This window comes from Hemicordylus capensis, chromosome 4 (assembly GCF_027244095.1).
Source record: "Hemicordylus capensis ecotype Gifberg chromosome 4, rHemCap1.1.pri, whole genome shotgun sequence".
Classification (NCBI taxonomy): domain Eukaryota; kingdom Metazoa; phylum Chordata; class Lepidosauria; order Squamata; family Cordylidae; genus Hemicordylus; species Hemicordylus capensis.
Genome location: NC_069660.1, coordinates 258,573,038 through 258,590,502, shown reverse-complemented (window position 1 = coordinate 258,590,502; position 17,465 = coordinate 258,573,038). Strand labels below are relative to the sequence as shown.

The following is a 17,465-nucleotide window of genomic DNA, read 5'->3' as shown; positions in this document are numbered from 1 at the left end:
GACAAAATTGGGTGATACTTCTGCGAGCCATTACTGCGGCAGCGGGCGTATGTAGCGGCAACATGCGGACAAATGCCATCTCCTTCAAAGCCACGTAACCGGGACCCGTGTCCCGGGCCAGTCTGCTTCAATGCCCTCTGCCTGAGACCCACATCTCAGGCCCATCTGTGCTCCATGCCACATAGCTGCGACCCACATCCCAGGCCAATCTGCATCCTATGCCATGCAACTGAGACCGGCGTCCCAGGTCTAGGGATGTGCATGGACCGCAGAGGCATGGTCTGATGCCGGGGGGCTGTCACTTTAAGGGCGCGGGGGTGTACTTATCCCTCCCACCACTTTTCCTCCTGTGGCGCTCCATTTTTAAGTGAAATTTTCGGGGCGGCAGCGTTCCTCCCTGCTGCACTGCCTCCTTATTGACTGCGAAAAGTGGAAGTAACTTCTGCACATGAGCCTGCTGCACAGTGTGTGTGACGTGTGGTGCACGCGCATCAGCGGTGGGTGCATGCGCGGAAGTTACTTCCGCTTTTCGCAGTCAACAAGGGGGCAGGCCTGCAGACCGGTTCGTGCACATCCCTACCCAGGTTAATCTGTATTCTACACCCACTGATTGAGACCCGCGTCTCAGGCCCATCTGTGCTCCATGCCAGACAGCTGAGACCCACGTCCCAGGCCAATCTACGTCCTGCGCCATGCAATTGCGACCTGTGTCCCAGGTCAATCCGTGTTCATGCCCACTGACTGAGACCCACGTCCCAGGCCAATCCAAAGGGTGTACGCCCTATGCCCTGCCTGTGGGGGGAGGAGAGGACCTCATTTGCTGAGCCCCCCCCCCCTTTGTGGAAGACCTGGTGTCCCTTCCTATTCCCCCGCTCCCGGCAGACTGAGAGGCAGCATGGAGATCTCCCAACCAGGTGATGAGAGGACAAGATGCACCAACCAATCAGCATCCGCCTGTTGCTGGCCTGCTTCATGCAAGACGCAAGCAAATTTGAATGAGCATATTCTACCAATAGTTGAATTGTCTGCTGGTTCTTTTCTTTTGTGGACTGGAGGTGGTGGTCCTCCATTGTGCTCACTAAACTATTTCATTTATTAAGTGAAAAGCACTGGCTGTGCATGGGAATTTTGATTCAAGACATATTGTAAAATATTCCTCCCTGCATAATACCTCATTCACATGGCAGTATTTCACTTCTGCAGAAGATAACATTTTTTATAACAACTTAGACTAGTCTTATTACAGAGTAGCATCTATAAAGGTTAAAATCTATTTGGTCCCCAAACAATCCTGCCACATTCATACATTGAGTATAACTGGTAGCTGAGTAGTGGAACAGAGTGCATTCAGAGCAGAAGTATCTCCAAGGATCAAAAATAAAATCAGAGTGGTTAACATTTTCATTCATGACTTGGGTTAGAATGTAAGTATTCTGTTTTGTAGAAATTCCTGAAGTTAATTTTGTTTACTTAACAGAATTTATATATTAGTTTTTCAACAACTATTAGCAATGTGGTTTTACATCATTAAGTCATACACTATAATCAACAAACAAGAATTGGGGTTCTTAGTGATGGGTTTATTAGTGATGTGTTAGTGTGTGAAAACTTTTGCTTTTAGATATGTTGAGCCTTTGGCCAACTTAAATATTTGGGTAAAATATTACTTGGTTTTATGTACACTTACTCAGAAGCCATGGAGTTCAATGACTTCTGAAGCCACTAAGTTCAATGACAGTTTTTGTCTTATCTGTTTGTCTCTTTTATGGTTGTGGGTTGGGTGTGTGTGTGTGTGTGTGTGTGTGTGTGTGTGTGTGTGTGTGTGTGTGTGTTCTATGGTTTTTACTGTTTAACTGATTTTAAGGTTTTAAATGTGATTTTTATGGAGCTGGGGGTCAAGGGAGATAAAAATATTTTCTATCCGTGTATGTGTTTGTGTGTTTGTGTGTGTATGTTATGTGTGCACACTGCCTTGATACTGCCACTCAGAACAAGACTCTTTCTGCTCACTGATGATAAAAATTAGAGGGAACACTGGTCCATAAATGTGTCCAGTTTTCTGTCAATTTTTTTGGATGAATTTCAGTTATAGAAGCCTGAGGATGTGAACAAGGTGCTTGGTGGGATGGTGCTAACCATTTGTTTGCTTATATGGACATATGAGACTGATGACTAGGTCAGGTCATCAATTCATCCATCTTGGTATTGTCTATACTGACTAGTAGTGGCTCTTCAGGATTTCAGACAGGAGTCTCTCCCACTCCTACTTGAAGATGCCAGGAATTGAACTTAGGGTACTCTGAATTCAAAATACATGCTCCAGCACCGAGTTGTAGCCCCATTCTGTGGCTAATATCTAACAAGAGAGAATTAATTAATTGAATCCAGGAATGTGTGTCTTTTCAAGAAGGGCAGCCCTAGCCACATTAAAAGAGGTGATTGTGAGATTGCTCCTCAGGAAACATCATGAGAATTGTAATAACTACTGGCTGCTCACAAATAACAACCCACCCACCTCCGCCTTGGTTACAGTGCCTGAGTAGGTGGTTGCTGCACAACTCCAATCACTCTTGCATGAAATTGGTTATCTGGATCTATTTCATTCTTGTTTCACACTTGGTTTTGGCATGGAATTGCTTTAGTTGCTTTGATGGATGGTACGTTGCTGCTGCCTTTTAAGAGATCTGAAGCATGGCAGATTGAAAGAGACCATGTAATTCTGCTAATTCTCCTGGACCGGAACTTTCAATACCATTGTCCATGGTATTGTCTGTGGTATTGATTTTCAGTACCATTGACCATCATGCAGACGAGGTTGCCCTGTACTTTTGTGGTACTGTACTTCTGTGGTTCAGTTCCCGAATGTGGTGCTGAGATTTTTGCTTGAACCCATCACACTTTTGCTCTGGGGTCCCATAGGGTTCCATGCTCTTTTTGTTATTTGTTTTTCATGCTCTTTAACATTCACATTAAACTGCTGAGGTATTCAATGACAGTGGAATGATGTGCCATCACTATTTTGTACAGTATTGATGATACTCTACTGGACTCCTTTTGATTAGAATTGGGTGAGGCAGTGCAGGTGTTGAATTGGTGTTTGGGTTCAGTAATGCATAAGGGTTAATAAACTGAAACTCAGTCAAGATAAGGTGGAGGCTTTGTTACTTGGCAAACTAAGGTGGCTGTTCTGTTTGGATGGGACTCCCTCTGAGCACTAGATTCACAGGCTAGGAGTGATGCTAGATCCAGTACTGCCTTTGACCAGGTTGCACCTGTGGTATGGAGCACCTTTCACCAGCTGTAGTTCCTCCTTGACAGAGAGAGCCTGTCTACAGTTATCCATGCCCCAGTAACCTCTACATTGGGCAACTGCAGTGTGTTATTCAAGAGGCTTCCTTTGAAGTCTTCTTGAAAATGTTAGTTAGTTGAAATGCACCTGCAAGGTTACTAACTGGACTGGCTATGGAGAACATAGTTCACCCATTCTTAAATGGACCACTCATTGCTGGTCCATTTGTGGGCTCAAGTCAAAGTGCTGATTGTGACCTATGAAGCCCTTAAGTGACTTGGGATCTGGCTACATGAAGCACCACCTTCTGCCACACAAATGTGACCAGATCTTATATACTTCATCAGAGGCCCTCCTCCAAGTCCCACCACCATGGAATGGTGATTCTATGAGGAATGGTGACTGGAGAGAAGGCTCATTTGGTCATGATGCCCTCTATTTGAAATACTCTTTCCAGAAAAGCTTATCTGGTGCCAACTTTGATGTTTTCTGGTGTCAGATGAAGACTTTTTATTTGCCCAAGCAGATCTCTTATATCTGGCTTAATTTTTTTATGGTTCCATAAAAAACGCCTGGGCGATTATGAACCAAACTGGGTACAGTTGTAGGGACACCTCAACAGCGTAGTTTGTGATGATGTTATCCACCCAGATTCAAGATGGTGGACACACAAACTTTTGAGGTGCAAGTGGGCTAACTTGTGAACAGCCTAACCAATTTGAACCAAATTCGCTACAGCTGTAGGGACACATAGGTGTGGTGTGTGATGATGCCATCCACTCCAATTCAAAATGGTGGCCACGTGAACATTTGAGGCGCAAGTGGGCTAAGTTGTGGACTGTCTAAACCATTTGAACCAAATTGGGTATAGTTGCAGTGAGTGACACACAGGGTCACCTCAATGGCATAGTTTGTGATGGTGTCATCCACCCCATCCAAGATGGCAGACACATAAACTTCTGAGGTACAAGTGCGCTAATTTGTGGGCTGTCTAACTGATTTGAACCAGATTTGCTGCAGCTGAATGGACACATAGGGATGCCCCAATTGTTTAGTTTTGTGATGGTGTCACCTACTCCAGTCCAAGATGGTGGATGCATAAACCTTTGAGGCACAAGTGCACTAACTTGAGGACAGTCTAACTGATTTTAACCAAATTTGGAACAGCTGTAGTGAGTGATACAGAGAGACATCTCGGTGATGCAGTTTATAATGATGACATCCACCCCAATCCAAGATGGTGGACACATGAACATTGGAGGTGCAAGTTATCTAACTTGTGGACATCGATTTGCACCACATTTAGTCCAGATGTAGAGACGGTGAAAGGAAAGTAGGATGATTAGTTCTTACTAGAACAATTTGTTGTATTTTACTGTGTTAATTGTTTACTGCCTCTATGCTGAACAGCAGCAAAAAATGCATTAAATTAATATATATATTTGCTAACCTCTTAGCTAGGGGCTAAGTGGCTACTGCTTTTTAAAGTAGTGGCTCTCTTATATTTAATAGGGGTGAGCAACTGTTCCTATTAATACTAGCACAGTATCACTCCAGTGGCAGCTGCTAATGTTTCCTTTGTGTTTCTTTTTAGATTGTGAGCCCCTTGGGAACAGGGAACTATTTCCTCATACCTTTTTGTTATGTAAACCATTTTTGTTGTTGTTGAAAAATGGTATGAAATATTTTAAATCAATTATCAATGAGAATACTGAGAGAGACATTCTAAGAAATCTGGCAGTTTGTTTTAAGGCTGACTGGTTTGTACTTGACTAACATTGGGCTGGTTTAAATGTAACGCCAAAGAACAAGCTTTTAAAAATAGCTTTCGGTTTTTATGCTCCCTCCTCCCCTTGCAAGCCATGATTCTTCTCCCCTTTCACGGAGCCAGTATTGGTTGTAGTTCCCTGACACTTACTGGCAAACCTGGAATTGCTGCCCCATAATGTACAAAATGGCCCAAAGTGTATGAGCTGGGAAATCTCTGGTTCAAATCTCTCTAAGCTACGACTTGCTAGGTAGCCTTAGACCAAGTACTAATTCACAATCTCACAGTCCTTACCTACCATATAGGGAGAAATTTACTGACCTTACAAGCATCTGTAAGAATTACTGACGTGCTGTAAAGCACTTGGAATGCTTGCAATGTGCTGAACAAATGCTGTGTGGGGTGTGTGTGTATTTATTCATATATATTTCATTTGTGTATTCATTTGTATGTGTTTTATTTCAGATGGACCATCGAATGATAAAGAACCTGAAGAAAAGAAAAAAGAAGCAGCATCTTCCTCACAAAACAGTCCTGAAGCAAGAGAAGAAAGGTATTTTATATAACTTATATACTGATGACAGAAGATAACTAAACTGAACACTTCAGGTTTGTGAAAATTAGATGCTGGCGCGGTAGGTAGGAAAATCTCTGTTATCCTGGTTTGTTCAGGGTCTGCCAAAAAGCCTACAAGTTTGAAGGGTAAGACTGAAAAGTGTGATAACATCTGCAAAAGAAGTTTATATATGTAGTCCTATGTATTGTATAGATTAATACCAGGAAAAACTGAAATCCTTTGTCTTTGTACTGGGAGACATGTATGACTGGAACATATAGGTTTATCTTGTTTATAGCGTAAGTTTGCCTCTTAATGTAAAATTAGAATTGTAGAATTAATATGCTAAATAGTGTGGTAAATGCCAGGTTATGAAAACTGCAGGATATATGTGGAACAGATTGAGGACCACAATTTTTGTTTTGTGCCAGAATGTAAAGCAATTGCATGCATGCATTTTGGAATTTATTGATACTTCCATGCTGCTTGTATGACACATGGCAGAGTGTCCTTTATTTGTTTTGTCAGCTATAATCTGTGGTCATTTTGCATACCCATTTTCTCAGCACATAAAATCAGTATAATGACACTAAGTATGTTCTGTCATTCAGGTTGTTTTGCATGACTTTAGCACGGTTCTCTTCACTATCTTTAAAGCGGGGACTACCACAGCTGCTGAAAGGTGCTCATTCCATGGAGGGGGAGGGGGGGCAGTGGCTGTGGTTGCAGTGGTGGGAGGCAGAGAAAGACAGCATTAAGAAGAGAGAAAGGAAAGGAAACCTTGCATCTTCTCCCCTCATACGTCGCTCTTACAACAGCTGGTGAAGGGAAGGGGATGCGAGGTATCCTGTCTTATGCCAGCAATGAAATCGCCCATCCCCTCATTGGCCACCAGTGTGGGGATGAGAGATTTCATTGTTGGTGTGAGAGAAGAAAGGAAACCTCTCATCTTCTCCCCTCACTTGCCAGTCTTAAGAGTCTGCCTGGCAGGCTCTTATAGCAGTGAGTGAGGGAAAGAGATGCACCACACAGCAGAAACAGAAGGAGCAGGAAGGGCACCTGTCTGAAAGAGTGAGCAGGCTGGCAGAAGGGTCTAGAGCAGTGCTGCTCAACTTCAGCCCTTCTGCAGATGTTGGTCTACAACTCACATAATCCCTGGCTATTGGCCACTATGCCTGGGGATAATGGGAGTTGTAGTCCAAAACAGCTGAGGAGCCAAAGTTGAACAGGCCTGGACTAGAGGCAGGAGGAGGGGGAGAAGTAAGCCAGGGGGCGCCACTAGGGTCTTGGCAGCCCTCAAGTGGCCCAGTCATTGCAAGACTGGCTGGCACATTAGTAATAAGATTTCCCAGGTAATAGGGTGTAATGCCAATCACTGCACTAAATCTAAATAGCACGCAGTATTGGAATAGTAAGCTACTGCAGATATGTTGCTTTGTGACTAAAATTTAATCAATTAGCTCTAAAGAGTGAGTTAAATTTGGTTAGTGACCAAACAGGAAAAAAGACATTACAAACCAAAATTGTTGCCCATTTAGCAGTTCCAGTAACAACTCAAGCAGCAAGAAAGAAGAAACTAATGCTCCCTCAGAAGCCTTTATATCTTCATTTCCTCGGGCTCCAAGCACATCTGATTCTGTACGGATGAAATGCAGAGAAATGTTGGCAGCAGCTCTCAAAACTGGAGGTAAGCGTTATATTACCTCTTTCACATTTCATCCTTCTCCACATTTCATCTCTGATTTCTTAATTGTAAGGCTATAGTTAACAGAGGCAGCCTCAGATACCAGTTGCAGGTGAGCAACAACAGGAGAGAGGGCATGCCGTAACCTCTTGCCTGTGGGCTTCCCAGAGGCATCTGGTGTTCCACTGTGGGAAACAGGATGCTGGATTAAATAGACCCTGGGCCTGATCTAGTAGGGCTGCTCTTACGGTATGTTCTTAACCCTATATAATAAAAATAACAAGTGACTGGTGAGATGCAGATTGTTTGCATGAGTATAGCCAATATTGTGTTCCAGTAAGATTGGGAAAGCAGGTAGTGCTCTTTGTGATACACTTTCATTCTTATGGGTTTTGTTTTTGTTCTTTTTATTGAGAAAGAGAGAGCCTTCTTAGATGGTTCTTCCCAGCTCTATGCTTGTAATTGTAACTACAGTTTCTTGTCAATTTTTTAAAAAATACTCCTTAATTCCAAAGAAATAGTTATCAGATTGGGTCCAAAGCTACCTCAATAAGGAAAAGGTGTTTTTATGTCTGCAAAGGGGCTGTTTGGTTATTCCTGATTTAATGGTGGATCAAAGGGCATGAGAATCAAGAAAACAGAAAGAGAAGTAGTTGGATCACTAAACAACAAACGAGTTAAAGAACTATTAAAAAAACAGTAAGAAGTCTGCAGAGAATCTGAATGAACTTTTGTATTGATCTTCAGTACAGAAAATATTGGAAGATTCTCGCACCCAACCCTCTTTTTTCAGAAGGGTCTCTGTAGTGATCAGTCTCCCCTTCCTCTAAAGAGTTAACAGGGACTGAACCCTTGTCTCAACTGACAGGCTGGTGAACTCCAGGGCAGCCAATCAGTACACCAGATGGGTGGGACCTAGAGAGCAGTTGCTGGGAATTCTGGGAACAAGAAGGGCAGTCTTTGTTGGAGAGAAGCACGTGCGGAAAGGCTTAGTAAGGGGCATAGAGTTTTGCTCCCTCATGGTCGAAGCCAGCATGGAGGTTTCTCTCATGGAATAACTCTGTAGATCCTTGAAAGAAACGATTACAGGATGCTTAATTCTCATCAGGAATTGGGTGAGTTCAAAGAAAAGGGAATTCAGCATAGGGAACAGTTTGTTTAGTCAGACTGTGCATTAGGAACTTCTATTTCTTTGTATTAGTGTGCTTTTGCATATTCCTGATACTGTTCTATTATTGTTTACCTGCAACATAATTAATACGATACACTATGGATACACTAGCCTACGCCCACCCTACTTAGTTCTTTGAGAGTGTAAGCAAGTTTTGTTAATAGAGGTGATCTGGTAAACATTGTATGCTTGGATTTCCAGAAGACTTTCACAAGTCCCTCAACAAAGATTTCTAAGAAAATTTGACAGTCATGCAATAAGAGAATGGGTCCCCTTATAGATGAATATGTGTTTGATTGTACAGTGACTTGCTCTTTAGGCCCGTTAAGAAAGTAGTCGTAGCTGGTTAAACACTGGAAGCAGAAGGTAGAAGTAAGCTAGCTGCGGGCGGGGAAAGAAAATGGCGGTGGTGGGAGAACTAGAGGTGCAGATGCTCTGCGCCCTTTCCAGCTAGTTTGTTTGAATGCTTGAAGCAATTCCCATCATGTTCTCTGCATAGTTAGGTATGGCTTACTCAACAAATTACTCATATATGTTTTGTGCCTTTTGAGTTTTTGATGGGATTACATTGAAAACTATTAAAACAATTGAGTAAAAAATTCCTCAACCACCAACCTCCACTGATTTTCTGTTAATTCTGTCATGACCGCCGCTGGTTCACACACAGTAGCTGGTTGGTTTGCTTCCCCACTAGAGGGAGCCTCAGAGTTCAAAGGGAGGGGGTTCATTCACCCATTTGCTTCTCTTGGTAGCACAATGAGGTCCTGGTAACTGCTCCTCTCCAGGGAGCCTCCACCACTCACCCCACCAGCCTCCTCATCACCGGCTCTCTTTTGTTTAAATAATAACCCTGACAGACACTACACCCCAGTAATTGGGCCCCACTCCTTTCTAATAAACCCCATCTGTTGCCCATTACTCTCCCCTTTGCTCCTGTTGTTCCCAGCCCAATCCCAGTCCCTCCTCCCTCTTCCCACTCTCCTTGAGGCGCCCATCCGATATCTTCAGGTGGAGCCTAGTCTTGGGCAGACTGGCAGCGAGGCCCATCCTCCATAGCAGTTTCCTCTTCCCTGCCTCTCTCGGCTGTCAGCTCTTCACTCACTTCCTGATGCCTGCTCCGGGCATCACTTGTTGGGCAGTTGGTGGACCCAACCTCTCAGCCCACAATCCCAGGAGAGGCGACCTTGGCTGGAGGGCACCCCAGCCAGACAAATTCCTCTTTGCACCCAGGCTAGTAATACTAGAATGTAAGTCAGTCACTACATTCTTCTGTGGGCTTCCCAGCAGCATCTGGTGGGCCATTGTGTGAAACAGGATGCTGGACTAGATGGGTCTTGGGCTGGATCCAGAAGGGCTGTTCTTATGGTCACTAAGCATTCAGCTGGAGTGTGGCAAGGGATGAATAGTTGCTATGTTGGGGAACATTGAACAGACAAATACTTGTTTTTGCAAACTTGAAAAACTGTTGGTGCCGCCACTACCACCATCATAGTGTGTGATGTGAAAACGGCTTTTCATCTTCCCAAACATGTTTTTACAGAAGCCTGTCCAGTGTGAGTGGTTGTAGCCAGCCTCTGCTAGTATTCTGGCCTTCTAAGAAGCATTAACTATAGTAGTAAAGGGTATCGACAAAGTTCTGTAGGAGTTGTACAGGGAATTACATTTTGAGTGAATGTTCCTGGACACTCTGCAGTAATTCCTCTCTCTGATCACTAGCCATGTTGAAATGATAACATAATTTGCATCCTATTAATAATCTGACTTCTGTTTCAGATGATTACATTGCTATTGGTGCTGATGAGGAAGAGCTGGGATCTCAGATTGAAGAAGATATCCTTTCTTGTCAAAGAGTGTTTGACTGTGTATGTTAGTTGAATTGGCTGATGCTGAATTCTAGCTTCCTTTTTGGACTACTTTGTGTCTTTTGTATTCCATTGCTGTATAGTGTGTGTACTGACATTTTATTTTTGTTGGTTTTAATGAACTGTCTTGGGTGCAGAAGGGTAATATAGACACATTTTTGTTATACTGCTTTTCAGTGATTTATGTTTTTATTTTAAGTAAGCAGTAGTGCTAGATTGTAATAGGATGGAATTGGGGTAATTACCATTGCTGTTTCAAAATGGATGAGAGTAATGGTGTGCTGATAAATTACTTTTTATTTTGGAATATGTTCAGGAACTGTAAAATCACTGCTAGAACATGTTTACTAGGTCTGTGCTGAGCTTCAGATTGCTATTAGATTTGACAGAGATTTGGGCTGAATCTGGCATCAAATAACAAAATTGAATCTTTCCAAATTGAATCAGTAATGTCCAAATTGATTAGGAGAGATTTGGATATTTGAAGCCTTTTTTCTTGCTGTTTTTCAAGACAAACATTGTGACTTGAATGTGAATACAAGAGAACCCCATTATCCGTGGGGGTTCCATTCTATGCTACAACCATGGATAATGGAACCATGGATAACGGGTAATTGAGTTAATGGGACTCAGGGGATTAGGTTCCTGGAGCCTCAGGAAACTGCAAAAAATAGTGGGAAAGGGCCCTAGAAATGGAGGGGAAAGTGTCCTGCCATATTCTGCGGGTCTCCAGGTGTCCAGCAATGCCCCACAAAAGTCACATTTGTGGAATTTTCATTTGAAAAATCATGTGATTTTTTTTTTTTAATTAATGAGCCATGTAATGGCTCCTCGCCTGAAAATGGTGGCCAGAAATGACCTCGGAGGTAATTTCCAGTCACTCGAACCCTCAGATATGCAAAATTAATCCTTTGAGCGGTTTCCCCCTGCTTCTGCTAAGCTGGGGTGTCAGTTACCTGATCACAGATATGCAGAACCATGGGCATCAGGTCTGCAAATGCCGAGGTTAGCCTGTACTTATTGACACTGACAAAAGGAAGGGAATGTGGTGATCTTCCTTGTATGTAAAACACTGAGTGGGAGAAAGAGTTCTTTCAGACTGATGCCTTAAGCTGGCTAATGGTTTTGCTCAGCCTTTCTGTCACAGTGCTTTCAGTCACAGTACTTTGGGAAAGGGATGTAGACAGAATATATCAAGTTGTGCTAGCTGTTTCCCTGCCTTTTGTGAGTTGCTGAGCTATTGTAAATATAATGCCCCTAACAGGGTCTGCCATTCCTTCGAATTTCATACCATTCCACCTGAAAGCAAACTTATAGAACTTTTAAAAATATTCTTGCATATAATCTCTACACCGATTTGCTTGAATCAAATCGCATAATGCCCTCAGAAGAGATTACCAGGGTGCTACTATTTTATCCCACTGATGATGAATTTTAAAAAGGAAAGCAACACTAATTTTAAAAAGTGGTTTATAAGGCTTTCCCCAATTAAACTTAAAAGTTTATATTCTAGGAATTTCCCAGATCTATTTGAAATATCACAGGCTTCATGCCCACTTAAGGCATGAACTAACTAGATCTTTTTGAAATATTAAAACTTAACTAGATCTATTTGAAATAAAACTTAACTAGATCTATTTGAAATATCACAGGCTTCATGCATGCCATTTCATGCCACCCCTATTGTTTTTGCAAAGAAACGAACACAGTATAGGCATTTTGTGATTATATGCTTTGGACAATATTTGGACAAATATATGGATCCAAATCACTGAATCGAAGCTCTGAATCAAATAGTACATGCTCTGAATTCTGAATTAAATACTTGCCTATTCGCACAGGCCTAATGTTGACATAGTTAATGAGTAATTCTAAGACCCAAATAAAATGCCTTTGATACACACACAAATGGCTTCCAACATGGTGGATTAACCCATTTTGCATCTAAATTGGGCATACATGAGCCAAAATATTTTTCAAAGATCTTCAATTTTGTTGCCCTTCTCCTCCAAGTTAGTTGGCACTAGCTAATGCATGCAGAGGAGTAACTGAAGTATTTGTTCTAAAATGTTGTCTCTGTTAACAAGAAGCTGTTTGACTTCTAATTGTCCTACTAGAGAGAGCTCTTCTTTGCCAGCTTTTTCCTATGGAATGTAAGCCACATCCACCAAGACCCCTACTCGAATTGCTTTTTATTTGATTTATTTATAACTCACCTTTTCAATCTTTCAGACTTAAAGTATCTCAACATAACACCAGAAAATATCATTAAAACAATAGAATACTATACTTTAAAATACCATAAAATTCCATTTTTTTCATGAAGGGTTCTTTTTAGATCTATCTTGGTTCAATAATTAAGCACTGAAGTACTAATAGGACCTTTCCTATTAACAATTTTAATTAGTTTTTCAAATTTCTTACATATTTGTGTTGTGTTAGAAGCTGTATGAGAACATTTAATCTGAAGAAATGGGGTGGGGGGGGCAGAATAACCCAATTTCATTATGACCTTTTCATATAAAATAATGTGTTCATCTTCTACAAAGCATTCAGTAGTTCTTAATCTTTTTTTCCTTCCACCTAGGAACATCCCACAAAAGTTGTGAACTATTCAGAAGTTGTTTGTTACCGTATTTTACGGACTATAAGACGCTAAGGACTATAAGACGCACCTTAATTTTAATCCAGTTTTTCAGAGTTTTCAAGCTTTCCTTCTCCTCTCGTATCCATCTCCCCTCCAAGCCCTCCCACCGTGCCCCGCTCTGTCCTTTCCCTCCTTCTGCCAGCAGCAGCGAGCCCACGTTGGTGACCCGCCGTGGCTGCTGCTGCTGGTTGTTGCTCATTGCGGCCGCCGGCGGGGCCCGCCCGGGACCTCCTTCTCCACCTCCTCTTGTGCCTCCAGCGGCTCCTGCAGGCTGGCGCTCGCCTGTGCGGGCTCGTCTCCAGGTCGGGCCCCGCGTCCCCTCAGAGGGCGGTGCAGCAGCAGCCTCCCTCACTGCAGCAGCATCGGGGCGGCAACCAGAGGGAGCCCGGGGAGGGGGGCGGCAGGCGGGCTGACTAGGCCGCTCCCGGCAGGCCCCGGCGAGAGAGGAAGGGAGGTGGTAAGTGAATCCTCCCTGCTTGCCCTTCCTCCTCCTCCCCCCTCTCTTTCCCCACAAGCCCTAAACTTCCAACTTCTCCCCGACTCCGGCCGCACAATCCAACATGGCAGGGAGTGAGGAGCGGACGAGACGAAGTGGCGCGAGTGGAGAGGGGAGGACGGGGCTAGAGGCGACGCAGCCAGTACAGGGAGCAGCAGCAGCAACAGCGTCAAGCTTTTCGCAGAAGGGCCCATCCACGCCTTCACTTTTCCCTCCACCTTCCCTCCTTTTCTGGAGTATAAGACGCACCTGAATTTGGACGGATATTTTTCAAGGAAAAAAGTGCATCTTATACTCCATAAAATACGGTAGTGGTCAATGGAGAAGAGGCCAAGACTTAAAATAGGTTTTGGCTTACACCATACTGAAAGTACTGCACCAGTGGGGTACAGATTTTTAATATTGTCTTATATGCCTGTGCCCGAAATCTTACTGAGTCATTTAAATTTGATTAAAGACCTGGTTGAGTTCAGAAAGAAAGGCAAAATCCTTCTGAAATCCTCCTTATAATTTACCTGGCTCTAATCTCTGGAAAGATGATTCTGCTACTTGTGATTGTCAACCTAGGTCTACCTTCTGGGGGCTATCTGGCAAAAAGCCTTGCTTGAGGCTCTTAAAAGAGAATGAGAATCAATAATAGTTTGGTAACACATTCTGACTCAAATATATAATCATGATTGAATGCATACTTGGTGGGTGGGATGCCTTTTTCAGTGGATTTTTACTTTACTTGAATTGTATGGGGAAATTGGGGACAGAACCTGGCTTTGGCCATTTTCTTCAAGTTGCAGAAGTCATGTGTATATTAATGTTTAGGTTCATCTTTTATTCCAAAGTACTAAAAATGCCAGTGTTGCATTACTTTTTAAAAACTACTCAAGAAGAGATTTTGTAAAAGACACAGTTCACCAAGTATTTGTATGGAATCAAATATTATGCTATTGTCCTTAACTCTTCAGCACCTATATTTCAGGAGCTAAAAAACACTGACATGAAATACAAAAACAGAGTGCGCAGCAGGATAGCAAATCTTAAGGACACAAAGAACCCTAATCTAAGGAAAAATGTTTTATGTGGGAATATACCTCCTGACAGGTTTGCCAAAATGACAGCAGAGGTAAATAACTCATTCAGCTTACTATTTCTTTAATTTTCTCTGCAGCTGTGAAGTTATAATCTCATTAAAACTAAGTTTTGAGTGTAACCACAGCACTGTGAACTTGATATTTTGGAAACAAATTATGTTGCATATGCTAAAAACTCTTATCAGTCAGTAGCAACAAGTTTATAAAATGAGTGCTGTTTGGCTATCCTTTGAAAAAGACAATTAAATTAATGTGTATACAAGATTTTAATTGCATTCAAAAAGATCACAAAGCTATATGGAAGTAGGCTCATACCTTTTTAAAGTCTTTATAGGAATCAATATTTTCATGTGATAGAAAGTTAAAATATTTAAATGAGGTGATATTTTCATACTTCTTTAGGCAGGACACTGTGGTGACAGAACTTTTTACAAGCCTTTTGGCGCTATAAAACAATGTCCCTATCCCAACTATTTTCTTTTAATTGTGTTGAAAGGCAGTGGAAAGTACTTATATAGAGTAAAGGCAGTTCTTCCTCCTTTGGATTTTTTTTCTTAGCAACATTGGCAACTAGCCAAATCTGATCAGCTGCATATCATCATAAAGACATCCCATACATTGCCTTATTCCAGATTGGCTGGAATCACCAATGTGGTTGATCTAGGAAGCATTGCCCTTGCTTTTCTGTTGACTTAACTTTCTCTCAGGAAAGTCATCACATAGCCATTTTGGCAATGTGGCATTATGATGCCAACCTATTCATAACATGATTTGCTGGTAGCTGAGAGACGATGATGAAAACTGTCATTGCAGTAGCAAATGAACCCAGTAATTTATTTCTTTATTTGTTTATTTATTTATTTTTACACTTATATCCCACTCTTCCTCCGAGGAGCTCAGAGCAATGTACATGGTTATTTTTTAAATCATCACAACAACCCTGTGAGGTAGGTTAAGCTGAGAAATACATGACTGGCCCAGAGTCACCCAGTGAGTTTCATTCAGGTTGAATGGGGATTCGAACTCAGGTCTTCCTGATCCTAGTCCAACACTGAATATTCTCACAATAGTTTGTTTGTTTGTTTGTTTGTTTAATTATTTAATTAATATGCTTCCTGACTCCAAAGATTCCAGGCAGTAAACAAAACCAGCTATTAAAACAGGAATTAAAAAATTTAGACAGCAATTAAAAATTTAAAACATTCAGGGAAAATATGAATGTTTGAGGAATAACATGAATGTTTGAGGGAAAATATTCCTCCTACCCTTCAAAATACTACTTTTGATCCCCAATCCAAAAAGTTCAAATATTCAATACAGCCCTGTTTAGCACTGATATAAAGTAGTGTGTTGACTTTTCTCTCCCTTCTCATTTGAGGACTGCTTAAGTGATATGATTGTAATTTCTAAAAATTGCCACTTTTCAAAACTTAGTAGTGAAAGATTAAATCCTAAAGACAACTCCAATGGGATGACTAGTATTTGAGCTGTGTGAGATGAATTCAGCTGCTTATAACTTCTAATGTTGTAAAGCTCATAACTCTCCCCATTCAAAAGCTAAAGCTTGGTTTTCCAACCTTAACACTTTGTGCAGATCACTCATTTTGAGGTGATTCTTTCAGTATACGATAGACATTAGACAAGCTACCTTTTGGCAAGCATGTTTTTATTATTTAATTCTACTAGGGTATTGGTTGATTCTACCATGATTAAAACAGAAACTGGTTTGCTTAAGATGGGATGTCAGATGAGACATTTCCTTAGATTGCCTCCAGGGAAAAAATAATTATCCCATTTATGGAATATAATATTTATAATAATGGCCAGTAAGATACACAGTCTCTCGCAGATGCTAAGGGCACACTGGAGCTGCAGAAGGAGTGTTGCGCTGCTTTCCAGAAGCGCTTTAAAATTATTGAGCAGCAGCCCCGTTGCTTCATGGTTGGGCCTGCCTTTGAAGTTGCATAATAGGCCCGATGCACCCTTAGTGTCAATGGGAGATTGTGCATCATGTCAATCACTAATGTTCCTGTGCTCAGTAGAAATAAAAAAATGTTCCTATGGTCAGTTTAGAAATAAAATTTATTTGTTGACTTCAGATCCATCATCTCTGTTACATCCAGTTGGTTCTGTGCTCACAGGATAAAGAGCAAAACTATTGAGCAGCAGGCTCTAAAATGCTCATATAGTCCAATTATTGTTGGTAGCATTCTGTTTAAAAGATGAAAACGAACTGAAAATGTTTGAAGCCAGTGTGGTCATAGTTTTGTTTTCACTGCAGGAAATGGCAAGTGATGAACTAAAAGAAATGCGAAAAAATCTTACCAAAGAAGCCATAAGAGAGCATCAAATGGCTAAAACTGGAGGCACTCAAACTGATCTATTTACATGTGGTAAATGCAAAAAGAAGAATTGTACTTATACCCAGGTATGCCTAGTCATATCCTCTAACATTCAGTCTTAGTAAACTTCCTGAAGTATAGTGGCTGTTTATAAATTTGTCACTTTATAAAAGCTTTCATGATAATAATAATTGAGTGGGTTTTACAACATTGCTTGATTCCAATTAGACAATAGAGATGTTTTTATATCCACTGGAATTTCAGTATGAATGGCTTATAAATAAAAAATTGTAGAAGAGTATGCATACTGTTTCTCATATTAGTGGAGAAAGCTTGAAAGTACTTAGTAGGAGCCAGACTTCTAGGAGCAGCAAACTGTCATTAAATCTAGATATTTCTATGTTGTCATAAATATGTGTTTAGATAATGTACATTTATTTCTTTCACAAAACCATATATTGTTTTTAGAACTTATTGAAAGAGCTGGATTTACAGAGGCTCCTAAGATTTCTCAGGAGCTACTAATTTATTAGGAGTTTTTGTAGAAATGCATGAACCAGGGTGT

General features: G+C 41.5%; 1 protein-coding gene across 20 annotated transcripts in view; it reads left to right on the top strand.

Annotated features, from left to right (window-relative positions):
* Positions 1 to 17,465, top strand: part of TCEA1 (transcription elongation factor A1) — an 85,201-nt gene that overhangs the window by 61,550 nt on the left and 6,186 nt on the right. For 18 of the 20 annotated variants that reach the window (XM_053248706.1, XM_053248708.1, XM_053248713.1 and 15 more), the window contains 5 exons: positions 5,523 to 5,610; positions 7,152 to 7,300; positions 10,242 to 10,298; positions 14,436 to 14,590; positions 16,840 to 16,986. In XM_053248706.1, the coding sequence (XP_053104681.1) occupies positions 5,523 to 5,610; positions 7,152 to 7,300; positions 10,242 to 10,298; positions 14,436 to 14,590; positions 16,840 to 16,986 (596 nt within the window). The remainder of the gene's footprint in view (positions 1 to 5,522; positions 5,611 to 7,151; positions 7,301 to 10,241; positions 10,299 to 14,435; positions 14,591 to 16,839; positions 16,987 to 17,465) is intronic. The other 2 variants (XM_053248705.1, XM_053248707.1) reach the window with 1 other exon arrangement.